General features: G+C 43.1%; 1 protein-coding gene across 3 annotated transcripts in view; it reads right to left on the bottom strand.

Moving 5' to 3' along the window:
- Positions 1 to 21,535, bottom strand: part of SLC35B3 (solute carrier family 35 member B3) — a 271,605-nt gene that overhangs the window by 106,744 nt on the left and 143,326 nt on the right. For all 3 annotated transcript variants that reach the window (XM_078688079.1, XM_078688080.1, XM_078688078.1), the window contains 2 exons: positions 11,095 to 11,249; positions 9,631 to 9,738 (listed from right to left, as the gene is read on the bottom strand). In XM_078688079.1, the coding sequence (XP_078544205.1) occupies positions 9,631 to 9,738; positions 11,095 to 11,249 (263 nt within the window). The remainder of the gene's footprint in view (positions 1 to 9,630; positions 9,739 to 11,094; positions 11,250 to 21,535) is intronic.

Below are 21,535 nucleotides of genomic sequence, written 5' to 3'. Positions count from 1 at the left end.
TGCAGCAGAGGGATTTCCTGCCCCTGTCCTCATGACTGAATGGTTCCGTCATGAGCACAGGGGCACCGATGCTCATGACGGAACCATTCCGTCATGAGCATCGAAGGGGTTAAGTACAACTAGAAGTCACAGTGACTTACTTCTTTGCGAGGTGAGTCGGTGTCCCGCCAACAGGCCAGCCGTGCCTGGCTCGCAGTCATGCTTACTCCCGCGGCAACCAATACCAGGCCGCGTGATTCTGGCAGGTACTGTACACCGTAGTGCACTGGTGACAGTGCCCTGGGCTGAGGACAACCACCCCTGCGGCAGCCGCAGTCTGTGGTTCTCTCTCAGCCTTGCCGCCGGTTTGGGGTCAGGTCAATCCGGTCGTGGTGCCTGGATCGATGTAATTAATAAATACTGCCACTGTGTGAGGGCCTCTTCCATTCGCCAGAAGGAGGCACTTTCACCAGACTGCCGCTGGTAGTAATGAGATAGTATCCGCTCGCGGGATCATAACCGCTGCAGTGCCATGATTGCCCACTAGTGCAAAATCCAAAACATGTCGCCTGTTCATGCCGCAGACGGTTTGTTCTCAAAACAAGGTGGCTTGAAACGGAAGTAGCTACTGGGCAGCCGGGCACCGATTCCTGACGTGGTTTCGAGTACTGTACTGCCGGGTCTAATGAGAGTGCGAGTCAGTGGTGTCTGAAAGCCACGGCAGGAAATTAAATGCAGCCAGGCAGCAGGGGAGGCAGATTGTAACATTGTAGCACTCTGACTCCCAAGCTGAGCAGTCAGACCTTTAACTGTCAACTTACTGAGCCAAAGCACTGCTGGCAACGCAAGTCTTTGGGGAGCAGCAGAGCCGGGGCACAGAATATGCTACAAGCGCCAGAGGCGCGCGCTGGCACCGCCGCGTAGCCAGTTTCAGACAGGCATGATTAAAAATGCGTGACAATGCATATCAGTGCGGTGATGCGGATCACCACACTAAAATGCGTTAGTGTCACACCCGATGCGTGATACTTGGCAGGAATGCATGAAGGAGTGCAGGGGACCTCCACGAATGAGAGATTTAATCTGCTACGGTACAATGTAGTCCACCAGGTATACCTCAACGCGACCAAGTTGCATTTGATTTATCCGGTGTATTTTTCCTCCTGTCCATGCAGTGCCAGGAATGGTGCAGATTTTATACATATGTTCTGGGAGTATGCTGAGCTTGACACATACTGGCAGACAATATTGGAGGCCTTGAATGCAGTTATGGGACAATCCGTTCCCAGGAATGTTGGACAGTGCCTGTTGGGGCTGATCCGGCTTGTAAGAAAAAAGTTTCTCCTTTAGCAAATGGTGCTCGCTAAGCGGAGGATGGCCATAAGGTGGTTGTCTCCTGTCGCCCCAAGAGTGGCAGACTAGCTGCAAGATGTGGCTGAGGAGAGAAATATGCAAAATAGATGCTGGGACAACAAGCTGGAGGACATCCTTCAGGCCTGGGCGGCAGTGCTTTCTGAAGTTCTGAAACCCCCAGATGCCCATCCCCCGTGAGTTGTGGGGGTAGACAAGAGGGTGGGCGGATAAGATGCTGGATTGGGGGAGTCTGCGTTCGGCAAACTCTACTTCTCTGTAGAGGCTATTTCATTTGTTCAAACATATTGTCAGTCTGTGTGATATTGTAGAGCATGTTGGGGTGGGATGGAGGTTTTGCTTTCTTCACAAACGATACACTAATGTGATAATCAGGTCATACTTTAATGCCAATAAAAATTTACACACACACACACACACACACACACACACACATATATATATATATATATATATATATATATATATATATATATACATATATGACTAATGGCTCAGAAAATATTCTTTCACAGACATTTGGTGAAAGCACTGCTTTTAAAACTGTGGAAAAGGGAAGCACATATTCATTACAAGACATCAAAAACACTCCTCTTATTCATCATTCTAAATAATGTTGAAGTTAAACCCAAAAAAAAACAAAAATCACTGTGGTTCTCATCCTTTTTTTTTTTTTTTTACACAGATCCTGCCTCAGAGCTGAATAAACAAAAATTTCTTGAATATGTTAACTAAAAAGGCATTCCTGTAGTGGTTGGAAGCTCGAAAGGATCCGAATTATCTCTGATAAACTAATGCAAAACACAACCGACGTTCTGCTTGGTCTGTTTAAGGAGTGTATTGTAGACACATGGCACGGAGAGAGCTCTTCATCTTTAAGTCAGTGTTTGCATGAAAGGGGAGGTGCGTCTGTGTTGCACGGAAATATCACAATTCCAGCAGTAACAGCCCTCTATGCACCGTGCAGTATCAGCTGTAAACCTGTCAGCGACACGGGCCAAAAAGTAAAATACCTTTCCAATTGTGTTTAATTTCGCAGTCTGGTTGAGAGATGCAGTAATGATCTGCAGTGGGATACTGGGGGCTAAAGTGTCTGAATCAAAGTCAAGTCAAGTCAAAAAATTTGTATAGCGCACTACATACCCAGAGGGTTTCAAGGCGCTTAGGAAGGGGAGGAGGATTATTTGTCAAATATCCACGTTTTAAGCTGCTTTCTGAACGCTAGGTGGTTCTGGGTGAGGCGAAGGTGAGCGGGAAGTGAGTTCCATGTTTTAGCAGCCAGGTATGAAAAGGATCTGCCTCCCATGGTGGTCTTGTTGATGCGAGGTACAGTGGCGAGGGCTTGGCTGGAAGAACGTAGATGGCGGGAGGGGGTGTAGAAGGACAGTCGAGAGTTGAGGCAATCTGGTCCGATGTCGTAGAGTGATTTGTGTGCGTGGGTAAGCAGTCGGAAAGTGATTCTCTTATTGACGGGTAGCCAGTGGAGGTCTTTAAGGTGACCAGAGATGTGTTCGTTGCGTGGGATGTCTAATATGAGCCTGGCTGAGGCGTTTTGGATTCGTTGGAGTTTCTTTTGGAGTTTAGCGGTGGTACCTGCGTAGAGGGTGTTTCCGTAGTCCAGTCGGCTCGTGACCAGAGCGTGGGTGACTGTTTTCCTTGTTTCGGTGGGGATCCAGCGAAATGTTTTTCTGAGCATGCGAAGAATGTTGAAGCAGGAAGAGGATACGGCGCTGACTTGTCTGTTCATTGAGAGTGAAGAATCCAGGATGACGCCAAGGTTCCGTGCGTGGTCTGTCGGGATGGGTGCTTTTCCGAGGGCTTCCGGCCACCAGGAGTCGTCCCAAGCAGAGGGGGATGTACCTAAGATGAGGACTTCTGTTTTGTCTGAGTTCAGTTTCAGACGGCTTTGTTTCATCCATTCGGCAACTTCTTTCATTCCTTCGTGTAGGTTAGTTTTGGCGGTGCTGGGGTCATTGGTGAGAGAAAGGATCAGTTGAGTGTCGTCCGCGTAAGAGATGATGTTGAGGTTGTGTTGGCGTGCGATGGCTGCGAGGGGGCTCATGTATACGTTGAATAGGGTGGGACTGAGTGAGGATCCTTGAGGTACGCCGCAGATGACTTCAGAGGCCTCGGACTTGAATGGAGGAAGGCGGACTCTCTGGGTTCTTCCGGTGAGGAACGAGGTGATCCAAGGAACCATGCGCTTTGAATTACAAAAGATCGAAATGAGCAGGCAGGTTTGCATTTATCTGCTTACACTGCTTCAACTTCTTGAGTGAACTGGCCAATCAGCTTTGCCTTCAGGTTGCTTACCTTGTGTTTTTACCTTGTTTACGTGCCAGCAAGCCTTTGCTGCTTGCCATACAGTATTCCAACCATAGATTCCTACTTTGGATTGACAGTAGAAGCCATGCTCTTACGTTCATACTTACTGAACCAGTTTTGATCTGAAAGTGTGCATCAAACCAGAGGTGGCTTGGTGCAAGGGGAGGTAAACTCGAGTTCATTGATTTGAGCTTGTATGATTAAAAAGCACAGACTGATCGTATTGGTCAAGCTTGTCATTAACAAAGCCTTCTATAAAAATTGTCTGATGTTATGTTAATATTTATTTCTTAAGCGCTCATACGCCCGTGGGCTTCATGGCGCTATCGGGATGGGAAACACAACACAATGCTCTGTAGGACACCCAACACACTACTTTATGGGTAAACCTGTCTAAATAACCACGTCCTAAGAGAACATCTAAAAGTAAGAAGGTCTTCACACTGTCTCAGAGACTGTGGTACAGAGTTCCAGAAAGTGGCAGCTAGAAAGTGGAAACAACTCCCTCCCTGCCGTTTCTTCTTAAACAGAGGAACAACTAACAAATCTTTGTGAGCGGAGCGCAGGTTACGTGAAGGGGCATACTTAAGTACCATTTTCCTAATAAATTTAGGACCCTTACTCTGTAAAGCCTTAAAGATAATGCAACCTGCCTTAAACTCAACTCTTTGAGCCACAGGTAGCCAGTGTAAATTTTGTAGGCTAGGCCTGACAGACTGCCATTTTGGTTGTTTACAAAAGAGTCTGGCAGCCTGATTCTGAACAAGTTGCAATCTTTTAAGCTGACCCGCTGGAAGTCCCAAATAAAGACTGTTTGAGAAGTCCAGTCGGGACAAAACAAGGGCAATGATTACCTGAATAAGTGCAGAGTATGTCAGTAAATAGGCAATTTTTTAAATCTTTCCGAGTTGAAAGAAACTTGAGGATACAACCGCCCCCTACCTGACCTTTGAGTGACAGATCTTCATTAAGCGTAACCCCAAGGCTCTTGACCGAGCGGGATTTAGTGGGCGGAGCCCCCATGTCAGGTGGCCAGAAGTGAATGCCCCAGCTGAGTTCACTTTTACCGGGCAAGATCAATTCTGTCTTGCCCGGGCTCAGTTTGAGATGGTTCAGGTTCATCCATCTCTGAATGTGAACCATGGTGTTCTGAAATTCAGTCACAGAGTCTGCGGAATTTAGAGGGAAAACAAGCTGAAGATTGTCCGCGTAATTAAAAATAGTAACTTTGTAATTTTTTAAAGAATATAATAATGGACGTAAATATAAAATAAAGGGGACAGAGGATCCTGGCGGGACCCCGCAAGTGGACGGGGTTCTGGGAGCCGTAAAGGTCCCCAATCTCACTGATTGCATGCGCCCAGTAATGAAGGAGGCTATCCAACTCAAAGCAGAACCTCTGAGGCCGGCCTGCTTGACACGGTTGACAAGAATGGAATAGTCAACCGGGTCGAACGCGGCCGACAGGTCCAGGAGCACAAGAGCCTGATGGACATTAGATCTAAGAGTGTTTTGAACTGCGAGAATCACAGTCTCTGTAGAGTGACAAGGACGGAAGCCTGCCTGGTTCGGCTCCAGATATGCCGAATTTTCGATTAAAAATCGATAGGCAGCAAGAGACATGGGCTTCTAAGATATTGGATAAGTAGGGCAGGAGGGAAATCGGCCTATAGTTAGTCAAATCATGTGGGTCAATATCGGGTTTCTTTATCAGGGGGATTAACAGTGCATTCTTACAACTGCTGGGAACCTTGCCCTGCAAAAGTGACTCATTTAGGAAGGGGAGGATACCTTGTGGGATAGCTAGGCCTAACTCTCTGAAAATGTGAGGTGGACAGATATCATCAGGTGAACCAGACTTAATGCGGGACAGGAGTTGTGAAAAAAAAATTACATCGATAGGAGGGAGAATATCTAGTGTACTAGGATTGTAAAAAGTGTCATCTAGTGGGGCCAGGGTAATGGAATTACTTATGCTCTGTTTTATAGTGATGATTTTATCTATAAAAAAGTCATTTAAAGAATCACACAGCTTTTGTGTGGGGGTGACAAGGGGGGCTGTTCTATCACTATTACAGAGATCATTCACTATATTGAACACATCTTTTGATTTATTCTTGGAGTTTAAAATTTTTGCAGAGAAATAGTCAGTTTTGTGTTTAAGGATAGTATTTTGGTAGTTTTTCCTAGCAGAACAGTAGTTCTTTTTGTCTTGTGGTAAATATTTAGTTCTCCACTTCCTTTCTTTTTGACGTATCTCAAGCTTTAGCTTCTTTAGTTCAGGGGTGAACCATTTATGGGCATCATTAGCGCGTGATCGGGAAAAGCTCACCAGGGGTGCGTGCGTATCCGCAGCCTGTTGAAGCCATTGTGAGAGCGTCTCCTCCATGAGATCAATATCCTTACATGCTACGGGTAGAGTAGTGGCAAAGGTGTCTAAAAATGCCCGTAGGTTCATGGCTCTCCATTTCCCAATTTCTCCGCCCTCCCGATACATCGGTTTAGTAGACCCATTGATAGTGAATGTAAAATGTATCAAGGAATGGTCTGACCAAATGCAGGGTCGTATGAAAGGGGAAGATAAAGGGAGATTAAAGGACCAGATCTGGTCCAGACTATGACCTTTATTATGGGTGGGGGAGTGTATATGCTGGGTCAGATTCATGTCCAATAGCAGATCCTTAAGTTCTGCTGCCTGGGAGTCGGCAGCTGTATTATCAAACCAATAATTAAGGTCCCTAATTAGAACGAATTTTGGGTAATGAGTCACATAAGAGGCCAGTTGTTCTGCTAACAATGAAGGAAAAGTAGACATACATTGTGGAGGACGATATAGCAGAACCAGTAACAGGGCTCCGCTATCAGTGTGGGTCTTAATGACAATGTTCTCAGTGTCAGCAAGATCCAGGGAGGGAAGTTTAGAAAATTTGTGATGTTTATGAATAATGGCCGCTACTCCCCCGCCGGCTTTGCCAGAAGGACGGTTAGCAGTAATAATATAGTAATCAGAGGGAAGTGAGGCAAGGATATCTGGCGATGATGTCTGTAATGTAACAGAATCAGAAAGCAGGGAGGCGCCCAGCTGAAATATTCTTGGTATTTCCGAGTTGGAGATTTGTGGCCATAAAATCAGAAAATATGGACATGTCTTTCAGTTTCCATGTGTCTGTGGAATCGAAGGAGCAGCAGACTAGTGTTCGAACTGGCTTCTGCTGAAGTATACCAAATAAAACAAGTGACTAATTGTGGGTGAATATTTCCAAAATTCAAAAAATTGAGGAACCGATCCATGTGAGTTGAGCACATCACTTCTGAATATCCTTCTCACTTAAGTTCTCCAAGCTTGTGCTCACTGGATAACCAGGAAGAACTCATGCAAACTATACCAGACCATAAATATATTGATTTTACAACTCTAGTAGATGGGCACCTCTTCACTAAAAAGCTATCCGACAAGGCCTTGACTTAATGCAATTGAACCATGATTGACCTCAAGAACTCAGTAGCCTCTAAAAACACTGGAAGTAATTTAAAAAAAGGGTCCATGAAGTTTTAAAAGCAATACATTTGCGGACGATGTCCCCAAAACAGAAGAGCTGTGAATTCCTCTTAGTTGAAGTGTGTCTGAAAACAGACTAAGTCTAGGTCATATAACATGCATGAAGTACTCCGACCAATACAAAATTCCAGCAATTGATAATAAAGAAGGATTACGGCAACAAATTAGACGTTATAAGGTACTGACTAGCAATAAATTGGTTTAAACATAGAAATCAATCACATAATCAGTTTTTGAAAATCTGAACTATTAAGACAAGTCTCTGAAACTTTAAAATGACCAGACAAATGTACTGTGTAATACTATTGAATCTGTAACAGTGGTGGCTATTGAGTGTGATATAGGTGCCATGTATGTAATTAGAAGCCAAGAAAAAAAAAGGCAAACCATTGAATAGTTTTGAATCCGATGCAGTGTGCAATAGAAGGAAATTGACTGAAATCAAATTACAATTTTAAATGACAAATGAGGAGACTCTTACCCCACTATCTCATGAGGGAAGCTGCAACCTATAAATAGGTAAATCAGTAATTTACACTGCATATGTTTTGTTACCTCACTTACTACTCATCATTTACATCACCCCGCTACACGTAACCACCCAAACTGTCTACATTGCTTAATAAAGTATGGTTATAGGTACACTATTTCTATTAAACTATTTAATTAGTTCAACAGGTTTATGTACAACTTCGCTTTACAAAAACAGATCAAATGAGCCCTAAAAATAGAATAAGCAATGTAAGTTATTGGATGGAGATAAATAACTAGAAAAGGAACCATAAGCAAACATAATATTACTTGTGGTATTGGAAGATAATACAATGATCACTTAAAATGGACAGATCAAAGTCAATGTTAATCTATTAAAAAGAGGCAGAAAAATGGACAGAGTAAATTCAAGACATGCATTACATCAGAAAGTAAAATGCATTGCAATGTCATCCAAGGTAAAGAGATGATACAGTGCAGCCACAAAACAAACTGATGTAACACTATTAAGGCTAAGAGGAAAATGAGAACAATCACAATAAAAAAATGCATAAATCATCCATATTAGGTGTTTGCAAAACCTGGAAGACAAGCTGAAATCTGAGACTTACATAAATAAACACTTCACATAGAATACTCTAGATGCCAAATCCTCAAGGTGCAGAGAGATTTGCAGATTGAGAACTAAAGACGAAATACAGCAACTAACCAAGTGCTAAAATATTTAATTTTGAAAAGATTAGTACCCATTGACTGTCAAGTAAACAACTGTGTTTTTGAGAGGTGTTAACAACATCATATAACCCTATATCTCTTGAAATACTTTTAGTCATATTCAATATGAAACACATATATTTACTGAGGAGCATTCAAATTATAGGACAGAGAGACGACAGTGGGAATAATTTGAAGAAGCATGGAAATGAACATCAAAAACAGGCCAGGAAGGCAGAGGCAGGAAAAGAGTGCTTGTGACACATTTGAGTGTACATGAAATTCTACTTCATTTGCATAGTGCACAACCACACAGAATTAAGTACCGCTGTTGGGCACACAATATCCATGCGAAAGAAGAAAATGGAAACTAAAATACTAACTATGACAAACACTATGCCGTTAAATAACTAGGTCCTACAGAGAGCTATTTGGAGCGGGTGATAAAGGTGAAATTTCGTATTTAAAATCAACAACGCTTAATGTTAGTGGAAAGGATAATAAACTAATGAAAATTAATACCACACGTTTGTCTTATTAAAACTACTGAGGATTTTCTATTAAAAACCTCCTGGTTTCCACTTCACTCAGAATCACAGTACGGGGGGAGTATGAATGCAGAACTTCTGTATTTAGTCACAAGATTGGGTAATGTAAAAGATTTTACATAATTGAAGAATGAAGCTGCCTCTTGAAATGTCTTGAAATTAATGTTGTTACTCAGCTAAAAGGTTTATTTATGTGCAAATATACCTACAGCTTACAATTCCCTTATCATTCAATGTACTCCAATTAATAAGTAAAGTTGAAGAAAGGACCCACAAGTGAATACTGCAGCTACTGTATATTCAAGGACCCTCATTTGAATATACAAAATCGTTCAAGGCAATTACCTTATTCACTAGGAGTACTTTTGTAATTGTGGAGGAAGTGGCTTTCACCAATTTCACAGAATATTAATTCAACACTCATGACTAAGAAACAAAACTTGAAGCTGCTTCATAGACTTTTAAAAGACATGTTTAAAGTTTACTCACTCTTTCTTTGCAAGAATCCACCATAATAACTGATATTGAGCATTACAGTGATAAGATATCAAAATCATATTCACATAGACTCAAATGTGACTATCCGAAAACAAACCAGGGTTTAGCCTCAACCAAATAAGCTCTCTTAACATGCTACTTTACCTGTCATATTGAAATTTGGTGCTACCGTGCTGTCAGCCAAAGTGAACCATATGAGACCAAGACTCATACACATTGCTGCTGACACATCTGCTATATTGTAACGTTTTCCTGTAACAGAATACAGAAAATGTTAATTCAATACCGTTTCTAGAACCAATGTCTTTTGATAAAATAGGCAATAACAAAAACTAAATAGCCTTTTGATTGGATGGCTTAATTGATGAAGGAATTGTGTGGCCCTTCACATGGTTTTTAAAATGAGTATGAACAAAATAAATAGTCGTACTCTATGGTAGCAGAAAATATTTTGGGATTAAAAAAATCTACTTTACCACAATGGTTCAGATGTATAAAGTGCATGAGTGGCAGTCAGTAAGGTAAGTCATTGGGTAATGTTCTGTTGCAGAAATCTGTCAGAAACCTGGGGCGTAGCAATTTGATTTTTACTAAATTTCCCCTGCTGCATTGGTCAACAGTATATTCTGAAGTTAAGAGTACTAAAATGAAATGAGTAAATTATTTTAAATATTCACAAAAGATAATACAGTAGTGCAACTGATATTTCTCAAGAGGTCCGAATCTCTGAACCCAACTTCAATGTGTTTTTAAAGCCCACAGTCAACAAGCACATTTATAATCATACTTGTGAATAGAAAGACTGAATACCATTTCATATGGAGCTAAGTCAATGGTATTATAATGATCAAATTAACAAAACAGTAGTACATAGGATAATTCAAAACACAAAGAGGATACACAATATGGATACAAGAATGAGTCCCAATGTAAAGAAACATTCGCACACAATCACCAGCCTCGAAATACTCAAGAAGCTGCCAGTAGAGCGCTGGAGAATATTCAATAAGTTGTGCACTTTGCATGCGATTGGGGAGGGGGCAAGGCACAACAGTGTAAAGACAGTTACCCCATCATATATCTCTACCAAGTATTTTGGATTGAACATAAACAGTGGTCTTTAATCTTTCAAAATAAGTGCAAGACAAAGAAAGAAAACCAGGGGATAGACTCACAAACAAAGGATGCCTCTTAGGGACAAGTTATATGCAGTTTGTGGACCCTCTTGGGGCCAGGGCCAGTCAGATTAAGCTAAAAAAGAGAATAATATGGTGGAACCTTCAGGAGTGTAATACATTTACTACAATGCCTGGTTTGCACTTAAGGTTCTGGAAAATAATTGATATAGACTACAAAAATGATCAAAGGTCCTAGAATTGTCGTACTTCTTTCACACTACACAAGACAGTCCCTCTATCCAGCACATACAAAACCCCAACTATTTCTCCATTTTGAAATTATCAGGTGTTGAATGATCACAAGATTCTCACTTACAGACCTTGTTAGAAAGGTCTTTTTTGTTGTGACATCACAAGATTGAAAGAAATGTATAACAATGTTCTGGGATAAGAATATAAATCAATCATGTTTACTAATGATGTTAGATACCTTGTATAAAGACTCCTCCTATCATCACAGGAATCAGTTTGCAGCATTTGAATATGACTTGGGTAGGATAATTTAAGTATCCTAGTGACGTGTTTGATAATCCCATTGTTCCCACTGTTAGAACTGCTATAATCATGTATGTTTTGGCTGGTATTCTGTAAAACAAAACAGGATTACAAGCAACCCCACCTGAATACATAAAAAATGGTTGTAATACGTACATCTTTCTTTATTTTATCTTTTATATTTTTTATTGCCAAAAAGAAGTACAGTCATACAGTCCAGCCAGGTATACATGAACAAAGCATCAACATTAAGATACAAACACAGAGAAAACAAAAAACATGAGAGAAAATAAAAAAGGAAAACAAGAACCAAAACCCAAAAACCCGAAATGATGGGATTTCTTCGGAGCCATTTCTAATCTATATGTTAATATAGCCATTATATCGATTAGCTGGCTTTGAGCAGATGTTTTAGAGCTCTTCCAGATCGCCCCAGACGGACCTATATTCTTGCAGCGCCTGAACTCCCCCAGCTTTAGCCAGCGCCCTTTCCCATTCCCCAGTTTCTTTAAGAATTAGCCACCATTCCATCTCCGTAGGGGGTTTAGGGAAGATCCAGGCTCTAGCTATCACCAACCGGGCAGCAACCAGGATAATTGTCAATATAGGCCCATTCCACTCACAATCATCCTTATATCCTAACATCCTTTCAGTTACTGGGAGCGTAAGATCCCTGCCTAGTCTATTTTTAATTGCTCCTAATATCTTATCCCAAAACACCTTCAACGAAGGACACAGGACAAACACGATACCTGCAGCAGTCCCTCCCCATACAGCCCCCCCCCTTGAGACCATCTGGCAATCCTTTCTGATGTATAATAGGAGCTCAGGGAAGCGGTCAGTTGTTTCTTCCTGCGCTGAACGCAGCGAGGCTCGCTGTATCCCACACTGTCCTGCTAAGAGCTGGGGAACATTTGGTTGTACTCTCGCCCGATTTTTAAACACTTGGTTTTACTCTCGCACGATTTTTAAACCTTGTACATTGCCGCCCTGCCCCCCTGCCGCATTATTGCACAGCGCTTAGCGCACTAAGCTTGCCACCTCAGGACTTTGACCTCAGCCCCGGTCCACCGCGGCAGGAGCCGTTTGAGTGGAGGGCGGGGCCAAACCATTTAAAAACTCTGTGATTGTGGTCGCGCTGCGGAGCTCAGGGAAGCAGTCAGTTGTTTCTTCCTGCGCTGAACGCAGTGAGGCTCGCTGTATCCCACACTGTCCTGCTAAGAGCTGGGGAACATTTGGTTGTACTCTCGCCCAATTTTTAAACACTTGGTTGTACTCTCGCCCGATTTTTAAACCTTGTACATTGCCCCCCTGCCCCCCTACCTGCGTTTTTGCACAGCGCTTAGCGCACTAAGCTTGCCACCTCAGGACTTTGACCTCAGCCCCGGTCCACCGCGGCAGGAGCCGTTTGAGTGGAGGGCGGGGCCATATTTCCCTCTCCTGCCAATCAGACCACTCGATGGGGGAGAGGAAGGGGAGGGGAGGGTCGGATTCTGGACACTCCCTATATCAAGAACCGAGGTTGGAGGACGCGCGCAGCTGACGCAGGCAGTCTGCGCCCGTCTGCGAGTCTCCGGGACCAGGGGGCCAGGAACCCTGCCCCCACACCTGCACTCCCGAGAAGAGTCCTCACCTATACCAGATGAGAGCTTCTGAAGGGAAAGGATACTGTCTCTCAGCAGTGCCAGCACCTGTTAAACATAGAACAAGTGCTGTACTGCCCTGTATGTGGGTTCAAGGGAGATACTAGGAACTATAATAGGTTTGAAACAGATGCAGAAACAACTAAATGGAAAATAGTCAAAATGGGACTAATTAACAGCAGATTCCTACCCAAACACGCGCTGGAAATCAAGCTACTACTGGAAGAAGAGCGCCTAGAGGCTCTCTTCATCACTGAAAGCTGGCTTAGAGATAGCTCAGCCCCAGGCATAGTAGAAGCATTACCCCCTGGCTATAAAATTGCCCGCCTTGACAGGGTAGGAGCGATGGGAGGAGGCTATTATACACCAAGCACAACTGGAATGCACAATATCCCCCTTAATATCAACAACTCCGAAGCCTGCGGCTTCAGATTATCCGTCTCTGCAACAAGCTCCTTCACGGGAGGGCTAATCTATGGGCCCCCGGGACCCTCCACCGGTTTCCTGGACTCAGCCCAAGACCAACTGGCCAGTTTGCTCATGGAGAAAAACACCATAACGGTGTTAGGTGATTTCAACCTCCACTTGGATGATCTCCATGACTCTTGTGCTAAGAGGTGCCTAACCGATATGGAAGCCTTACAGCTCCCACAATTGGTCCCCTCCGCTACACATGGGAAAGGACACCTCTTAGACCCCATTTTTTCAAATGACCAAAGACTAAAAGTATCAGACCCAGTCTGGATGCCAAGGACAGATCATGCTTTGATTACATTTCAACTCCAGATCCCTATTACAGTACCAAACAAAACACATATAGTTATAGGACGGAAATGGCCCAAAAGTGTACCGGAGGCCTGGATTTGTGATCTGGAATCCTCTACACCCCTCGAAACCAAAGATCTGTATGAGGCACACAGGAACTGTCATACATGGATAAACAGCTCCATCAACAGAAACTTCAGGAAGCCAGGCCCCTTATCTCATAAAAAATACCAACCGATCCTCCTGGTTCTCTCCTACACTAGTTCAGCAGAAAAAGGACTGTAAAAAACTAGAACGAGAGTGGAGGAAGTCCTATGACCCCGAATTAAAAACAACTTATAGTGTCGCCATACGGCGCTATCAAACAAGCGTCCGGAAAGCACAGGCCGTCTTCTATGAAGAAAGAATTGCCAAATACTCTAATTCTTCAAGGGAACTCTTCAAGATTGTAAAAACCCTCACTAGCTCAGTTCAAGAGCCCAACAGCCCAGAACACTCCAAAGAGAGGTGCAATGGGTTGGCAACCTTTTTTACAAACAAAATTGAAACAATTTACAATTCCTTCCAGCCCAAATCCCCAGGGACGTTGGGAACCCCCCCCCCTCCTTTCCCGAATCTCAGACCTCAGTCCCGTGGGACGGACCGGTCCTCATGACTATCCCCCCCATAAATTCAGATCAGGTATCCGCACTACTAAAAAAAAAATCAAATCAGGCTCTCCTTTAGACCCAGCACCTCCCAACATTCTCGCCCAAGGTGGGGAATCCGTCACCACTCAATTGAGGAACCTTATCAAACTTTCGTTTGAACAGGGCGTGGTTCCAAAGGAATGGAAGCACGCCATTATCAAACCTCTGCTGAAAAAGCCACACCTGGATTCAGCTGAACTATCTAACTATCGTCCAATATCTCTCCTGCCAATGGTGGGCAAAATGGCGGAAAAACACGTGAACTCTGCAATTCCACCTTCCTCGAAAACAATAAAGTCATCCACCAAACACAAATGGGGTTCAGACCCAAGCATAGTATTGAGTCAGCACTATTAGTGGTCACTGAAAAAGTTAAAGCCATCTTAGATCAGGGAAAAATGGCCGCTGTGGTGCTCCTCGATCTTAGCGCCGCATTTGATTCGGTTGACCACACAGTGTTAATATAGAGAATGGAAGAGGTGGGCATAATAGGGCCAGCAAAAGAATGGGTGGCCTCCTTTCTGAGTGGTAGGTCATTCCAATGTGTGGAGGTTGGGTTCAAGTCCGATCCCTTCCCAGCACCTTGGGGAGTGCCTCAGGGCTCATCCCTGAGCCCTACCCTTTTCAACTTTTACCTCAGTCCACTAGCCCTGATCATTCAAGGATGTGGTATCTCCGTCGTGTCATACGCGGATAATACACAATTCGTTTTTTCAATCTCAGACTCCCTGCACTCTGACTTCCGACAGCTTGTCCCCTGCCTCGAGAAAATCGGATCCTGGATGGCAGACTGTAAACTTAAGTTAAACGGTGATAAAACAGAGCTGATGATTCTGGGTACCAACCCTAATCCCCACATGGACATCCCATGGCCTGCCAGCTGGGGATCACCTCCCACACCCAAACCGGCCATAAAAAATCTTGGTATGTGGCTAGATAAAAATCTTACAATGGAGATACAGGCCAAAAAGCTATCCAGTACCTGTTTTGGGATACTACGTCTGCTGAGGAAGATCATGCATTTACTCCCAGAAGATGGTAAGAAAACAGTGGTCCAGGCCTTGGTGGTCTCAAGGCTGGACTACGGTAACTCCCTCTTTTTGGGTTCCCCGAAATATGTAGTCAACCGTCTTCAAGTTGTCCAAAACACTGCAGCACGGCTACTATTAAACATACCCAGACGTCAGTCAGTTAAACCCAGACTGAAGGAACTGCACTGGCTTCCCGTTCAAGCCAGAATTAAATTCAAATCCCTCAACTTGGCTTATCGTGCTATGCACGGAAAGGGTCCGGCACTCATTCAAAACCAGGTCACCCACTACACTCCCCAACGACAACTCAGGTCAAGCTCTAAGTTCCTCATGAAGAGTACTGTAATCAAAAGAGCCAGATGGGGGAAAGGTCTTTTTCCCATCTGATACCTATGCTCTGGAACTGTCTAGATCCCAACATTCGATCTATCCAAGAAGAAACTCAGTTCAGAAAAAAACTTAAGACCTGGCTCTTTCCACTGGACTAGTCCCCTTTTCCTGTTATTCTGCTCCCTTAGCGCTGAGATGCCCAAGGGTAGTCACACGCTCTACAAATCCCATAAACATAAACATAGAGCAAGCAAAGTTTCCGAAATTGCTGCAGCCATAGACTCACAGAATGTACGGATCAGGCAATAGAATCTAGAGCTATCCTCATGTTTTCAATAGTAATATTTTCCCCCAGAGTCTCACTCCAATTGAGCGCCAGCTTCTCACACCCCTCTGTCCGGTTTTGACAAAGAATTCAGTACGCCTTACTAATGGTTGCCTGCTGGTTCTGAGTATACATGGTAAACAACCTTTACAACGAAACTTTTACAACGCACTACCATTACAACACGGTCATTACAACGCAAACTATTACAACGCGTTGCGCTGGGGGGCGCTCTAGGATAGGGAATAGGTTAATTTACCATCCAATAACCTTCCCTAGTGTCCACGGGGACTGGAGTTGGAATAGTAAATTAAACTATTTACTATCCAACACCCAAAAGCACTATGCGTTGTAATGGATTGTGATGTAAAAACCGCGTTGTAAAGGCAGGCGTTGTAATAGCCTGCGTTGTAACATCATACATCCAGTATACATACACTCCCACATGTCTGACCCGGCAACCCTCCGGATTTCCAGACTTCTAACTAAGTAATCCCTAACCTGTAGATATTTTAAAAACAGGCGCTGGGGGATATTAAATGTTGCCCGAAGATTCTCAAATGTCTTGAAGCCATTACAATCGTATAGTTGTCCCAGGGAGTGCACCCCATACCTGGCCCACTGATGGGCCGTACCGTCTTGAAAAATTCCAGGCAGTATTGGGTTCCCCCACAGAGGATATCTACTATGAATAGAAGATAGAGAAAGTCTAGTGTTAATGCCCTGCCATATGTATATACACAATCCCAGATGGTCTTAAACCGTACACGTTTAAAATAGTTGGGTTTGTTAATTCGATACAAAAACATCTGGCTCTCTAACCCAAGAACCAGCCAATGCCAAGAGTCCATTTGCTCAGGGTACAAAAGGCTCCATAAGCGGCCAACAAAAGCAGACAGAAAATAAAGTTTAAAATCAGGAAAGTCTAAGCCACCTTGATTGTATGGGAGCTTCATCAATCCAATAGCCAGTCTTGCCTTCTTATAGCCCCATATGAAACTACTAAAAACTGTGTCAAGTTTCCTAAAAAAAACATTCGGAATACGTAGCAGAATGGACCTAAAGAGATAAAGAAACTTGGGAAGTATCTTCATTTAATCACGTTGCATCTGCCCAAGATGCTTAATGGAAGTTTGTGCCACAGCTTAAATTGTTTAGTAACTTCAGTTAATAAAGAGACAGAATTTAGAGAATGCATAACCTCAATTTTAGAAGAAATTAGTACCCCAAGATATGTAACCCTCGAACATACCTCTTCGATCTTGTCCTCCGGCTGAAAATTGAGCAGGACTTGAGTTTTATTCCTATTCAACTTGTATCCGGAAAAACGTCCAAACCGTTTTGCCTCTCTATCTATATTTTCTATACCCTCCTTTGGTTTTTCCGTAAAAATGGCTATATCATCGGCATATGCCGTGAGCTTTAGGGGGCGCTGCAATATTCAACGGGCTAATCAAATTATTAACCAAAAGTGCCCGAATAAATTGCTCTATATAAAGAGCAAATTAAGGAGGGGAGAGGGTGCAGCCCTGCCTGGTACCGCACCGAATGGGAAAAGGGATAGTTTGAACATTCGAATACAGTACCTTAGCCATCGAGTTATGATACATAGCAGCTACCAGTTTTCAAACTTTTTCTTTAACCCCAAATGCAGCGAGTGTTGCCCAAAGATAATCCCAGGCCACCCGGTCGAATGCCTTTTCTGCATCCAATAAGTCCATGCCCAATTCAATCTTTAACTTCCCAGCAACATCGAAAGTAGCTATTGCCGTATTTACATGGGCGGTGGTATCTCTCCTATGAAAGCCCATGTTGCTGGGGAGAAACCAGGCTGGCCATCATTGGAGCTTACCGGGTGGCCAATATCTTAGCAAAACACCATTGCGTCTGCATTAATTAATGCAATTGGGCGGTACGAGGCCCGTTCCTCCAGAGCTTAATCTTTCTTTAAAAAGAAGATTATATTGGCCATATTCCATGAGTCAGGAACGCATCCTGCGTTCCCAACTTGAGAAATTACATCCCCCTTTACCGGGCGAGAAGGCTTTTATAGCACTTATAAAGCTCAGGGGTGAGGGCATCATCTCCGGCCGCCTTCCCTGATGATAACCCCCCCCGATTGCCTCCAAAACCTCCTCCACTGTGATCTCCTGTTCTAATAGGAGAGAATCTTCTTCTGTCAGAGTCAGCAAGTTACTCCCCTGTAAATAGCTCTGAATATCAGTTAAGTCCTGCCCTAAATCTGGGGAATACAATTGGTGGTAAAAGATAGAAAACTGACTAGCTACCTCCTGGGGGCATCTATAAAGGACTCCCCCCTCCCCTTTTATAGCCTTGATCTTAGTTTTAAAACGATTATCCATAAGTTGATGGGCATGGACTTTCCCGATCCTATCGCCATATTCATACTGTAATGTCATATGTTTGGTAAAGCACACTGCCACTTTTTCTTTTAAACCCTATTTATCACAGCCTTCTGCTCCAAAAGCGAAATGTACAGAAGGTCTTGATCTGCTTTTTGGAAACGAACTGCCTCAGCATGCTGAAGTTCGCAGATATTGAGCTTTTGATAAGCATCTTTGGTTTGTCTCTCCCGTTCCTTATTCTGTTGACGAACAAACTGCTGAGTAACTCCCCTAATAAATGCTTTCATAGCATCCCAAACAACCCAAAGCAATAATATGTACATCTTTCAAAACATTTTTAATTTAGAGATTACTAAATGTATCAAAGAGACAGCATTGAAAGCCTTTGACAAGGGTACAGTTAGCAATTAATAATCTAGCAGAAAGATTTATATAACAAAGCAGAAATTCAAGATGAGATCTAACTATCCAGGCGGTATGATAGTCTGATACTTTCTTGCTATAACTACAAACCGTGCACTTTTGCTTTGCACATTCTTCATAAGAAATGTGTAAATAAGCAAGTTTGCTAACTGCATTTGGATCGAAAACTCTTTGTGCATCTTTGAAAAACAATACTAAAACTCACGAATAAAAGTGCCGAATACTGACAGTGAGGATTGGTTTAGATAAAGTAAAACTGATGTCATCTACATCTCTCTCAATACTTGGCTGGAGTCAAAAAGGAAGTTTGAAAATCTGCATGCAAAAAAATGCTCTTGCCATGTAACAAACACTAATTTGCGATTTGCGATTCGGTAACCTGTACCAAATCGCAAAATGGGTTTGCGATTCGGTATTTGGAAGGGGCGTGTTTAGGGCATCCCTTCCAAATACCGAATCCTAACAGTGGTCCCACGGACCACTGCCTGCTCTTAAAAAATGAACGGAAATCTTTTCATTTTTCTTTTTGTAAAGCATCTTGTTTTCCATTAAGGAAAATGGCTGCTTTACAAAAAAAAGATTGTTTATTTTAAAAGCAATCACGGCTATGGTGTTCTGCTGACCCCAGCAGGCCACTATCCCCATGACTTTTGCAATTCTTAGGGGGTCGCAAATTGCGATTTAGCTCATTAATATTAATGAGGTAGAGCAATTTGTGACACCCCCCACCCCCAGTAACCGCTATCTGAAACTCTTAAGAGTTTCATACATTGTAAATTGCGATTACCTAATTGCGATTCTCAGAAATTCTCAATTGGGTATTTGCAATTTACAACTTTGATACATTTAACCCATAGTGCTTACTACCACAACGAGGTTTTGGATCACTTTATGAATGATAGCATGCTACTTCGAGACCCATAGAAAGTGGTTAATGCCGAGTTTTTTGGTGTCAAGACCGCCCTTAAGAGGAATCTAATTGTTTCTCAAAATCGTCTTAAGGTAAAACGGGGACTACATTGCCCTCGTAATCGGCTTCGCCGATTCTTCTTTTAATTCCCTCTGGTAGCGCCCAGTCTCTCCAAGATGGCGGTTCCTGTAGGTGGGTGTTCTAGTGATAGGGCTGATTAGAAGGGTTCGAAGTTCGCGCGCCTGCACCTGAGGTGCGGCGCACTTCAACTGTCAGTTTGGGACAAACGGAGCATTTTTCCTCTAGCGCTCGTTCGCCACCAATAATAATCAGCTCAGGGGGGCCCGTCAAATTTAATTTAGCCCTGGTTTGTTCAGAGAAGAGTAAGCGCGTCTCTTCAGACTCTACGTAGCCTTCCCAAAAGGTTTGATTTACAGCAGCGTCCTTTGAGTCTACGTTGTCGTGAGTAGAGGGGTGGCTTTTCCTCTCACGCAAGAAGTAAGTTCTGGACAAGATAAATTGCAGGAATCTTACCTCATGATTTTTATTTGACTTTTCACGAACTCTTAGTTCCGCTCTTGAGCAGACTTTCATTTGATTTACAGGCATTGCAGCTGTTCTCTGGACCTTACAGTGATTTCTTTTAGTTGCAGAGTGCGCTTCCTTTTTTGCTTTTGTTCTCTATTCACTGAGCCTAATCCCGTGAAGCCTAACAGGATTTATTATTGAACAGACGGAATAGCACTTCGGAGTTTCTTTATATTTTCTTGCCTGTGAGACCTTTTCACAGAATAGTTAAGGTCTTATTTTTGAAGTGGCACACAAATCCTTACAGAAGACTCTATGTATGTAGCTATATATATATATATATATATATATATATATATATATACTAGCAGCCCGTCCCGACGTTTTTCGGGTATGAATTGCTGTCGGCCAGTAGTACATTGTTTTGTAGGATTTCGTTTTGATAGCATTTCTTATCTGTGACAGGCCTGTGAAACGCTCCGATTCATAGTGCACTGCTGATGCACTTAAGAGTGCGCGTTCAGTAGTGTGTGAACTCGAGTTTCCCTACTTTATTTTTCCTTGCAATATTATATAGCTCGAACTCAACAACATGGCATGAGCATAATTTACATTACAGAAGAACACATTCATTTGTGGTAGGCACGGGGAGACAAAGCGATTTGCCTGGAATCACAGGATGTTGAGCTGATGCCGAGATTCGAACGTAGCTCCCCAGCTCTAAAGTTCGCAATTCTAGAACTTGTGGCGGGAGGTGTGTCTAAAAGTGTATGTCTGTGCTGGCCATCAATGAGAGAGACCTGTGCATTTTTCAAATCGGTGGTGAAAAAATATGAGTATGTTGCTGGAGATGTGGGCCGCCGTGCCACCAATGTACTTACCGGGGGAGGGTAAACACCCATTATTCCGCAACTTTCTTTCCGCATACTATCACTCCACATACTTTCATTACGAAAGTACCATGACTCCGCAATGCCATTATAATGCATGGCATTACATTTGATATGCTTTTACCACGCATACATTTACAATGAAATTCGTTGTAAATGCATGAATGGTAAAAGCATGTTTTTTTTTTAATGTTTGGATAAGGTAAGTATGGGTATAGAGGTATATGTTTTGGGGTACTGAGGTATATGTTTTGGGATGTTTGGGTATTTTAAGGGTTCAGATATAGTTTTGGGTTATGGGGTACAGGGGTAGTTTTAGGGTTTAAGGATAGGTGTGGGTTTTGGGGTACAGGGGTATTTTTAGGGTTCAGGGCTAGGTTTGGGTTTTGAGGTACAGGGGTATTTATAGGGTTCAGGGCTAGGTTTGGGTTTTGTGGTACAGGGGTATTTTTAGGGTTTAGGGATAGGTTTGGGTT

Source organism: Lissotriton helveticus, chromosome 4_1 (genome assembly GCF_964261635.1).
Source record: "Lissotriton helveticus chromosome 4_1, aLisHel1.1, whole genome shotgun sequence".
NCBI classification, from domain to species: Eukaryota; Metazoa; Chordata; class Amphibia; order Caudata; family Salamandridae; genus Lissotriton; species Lissotriton helveticus.
This window is presented reverse-complemented; position numbering and strand designations above follow the sequence as displayed.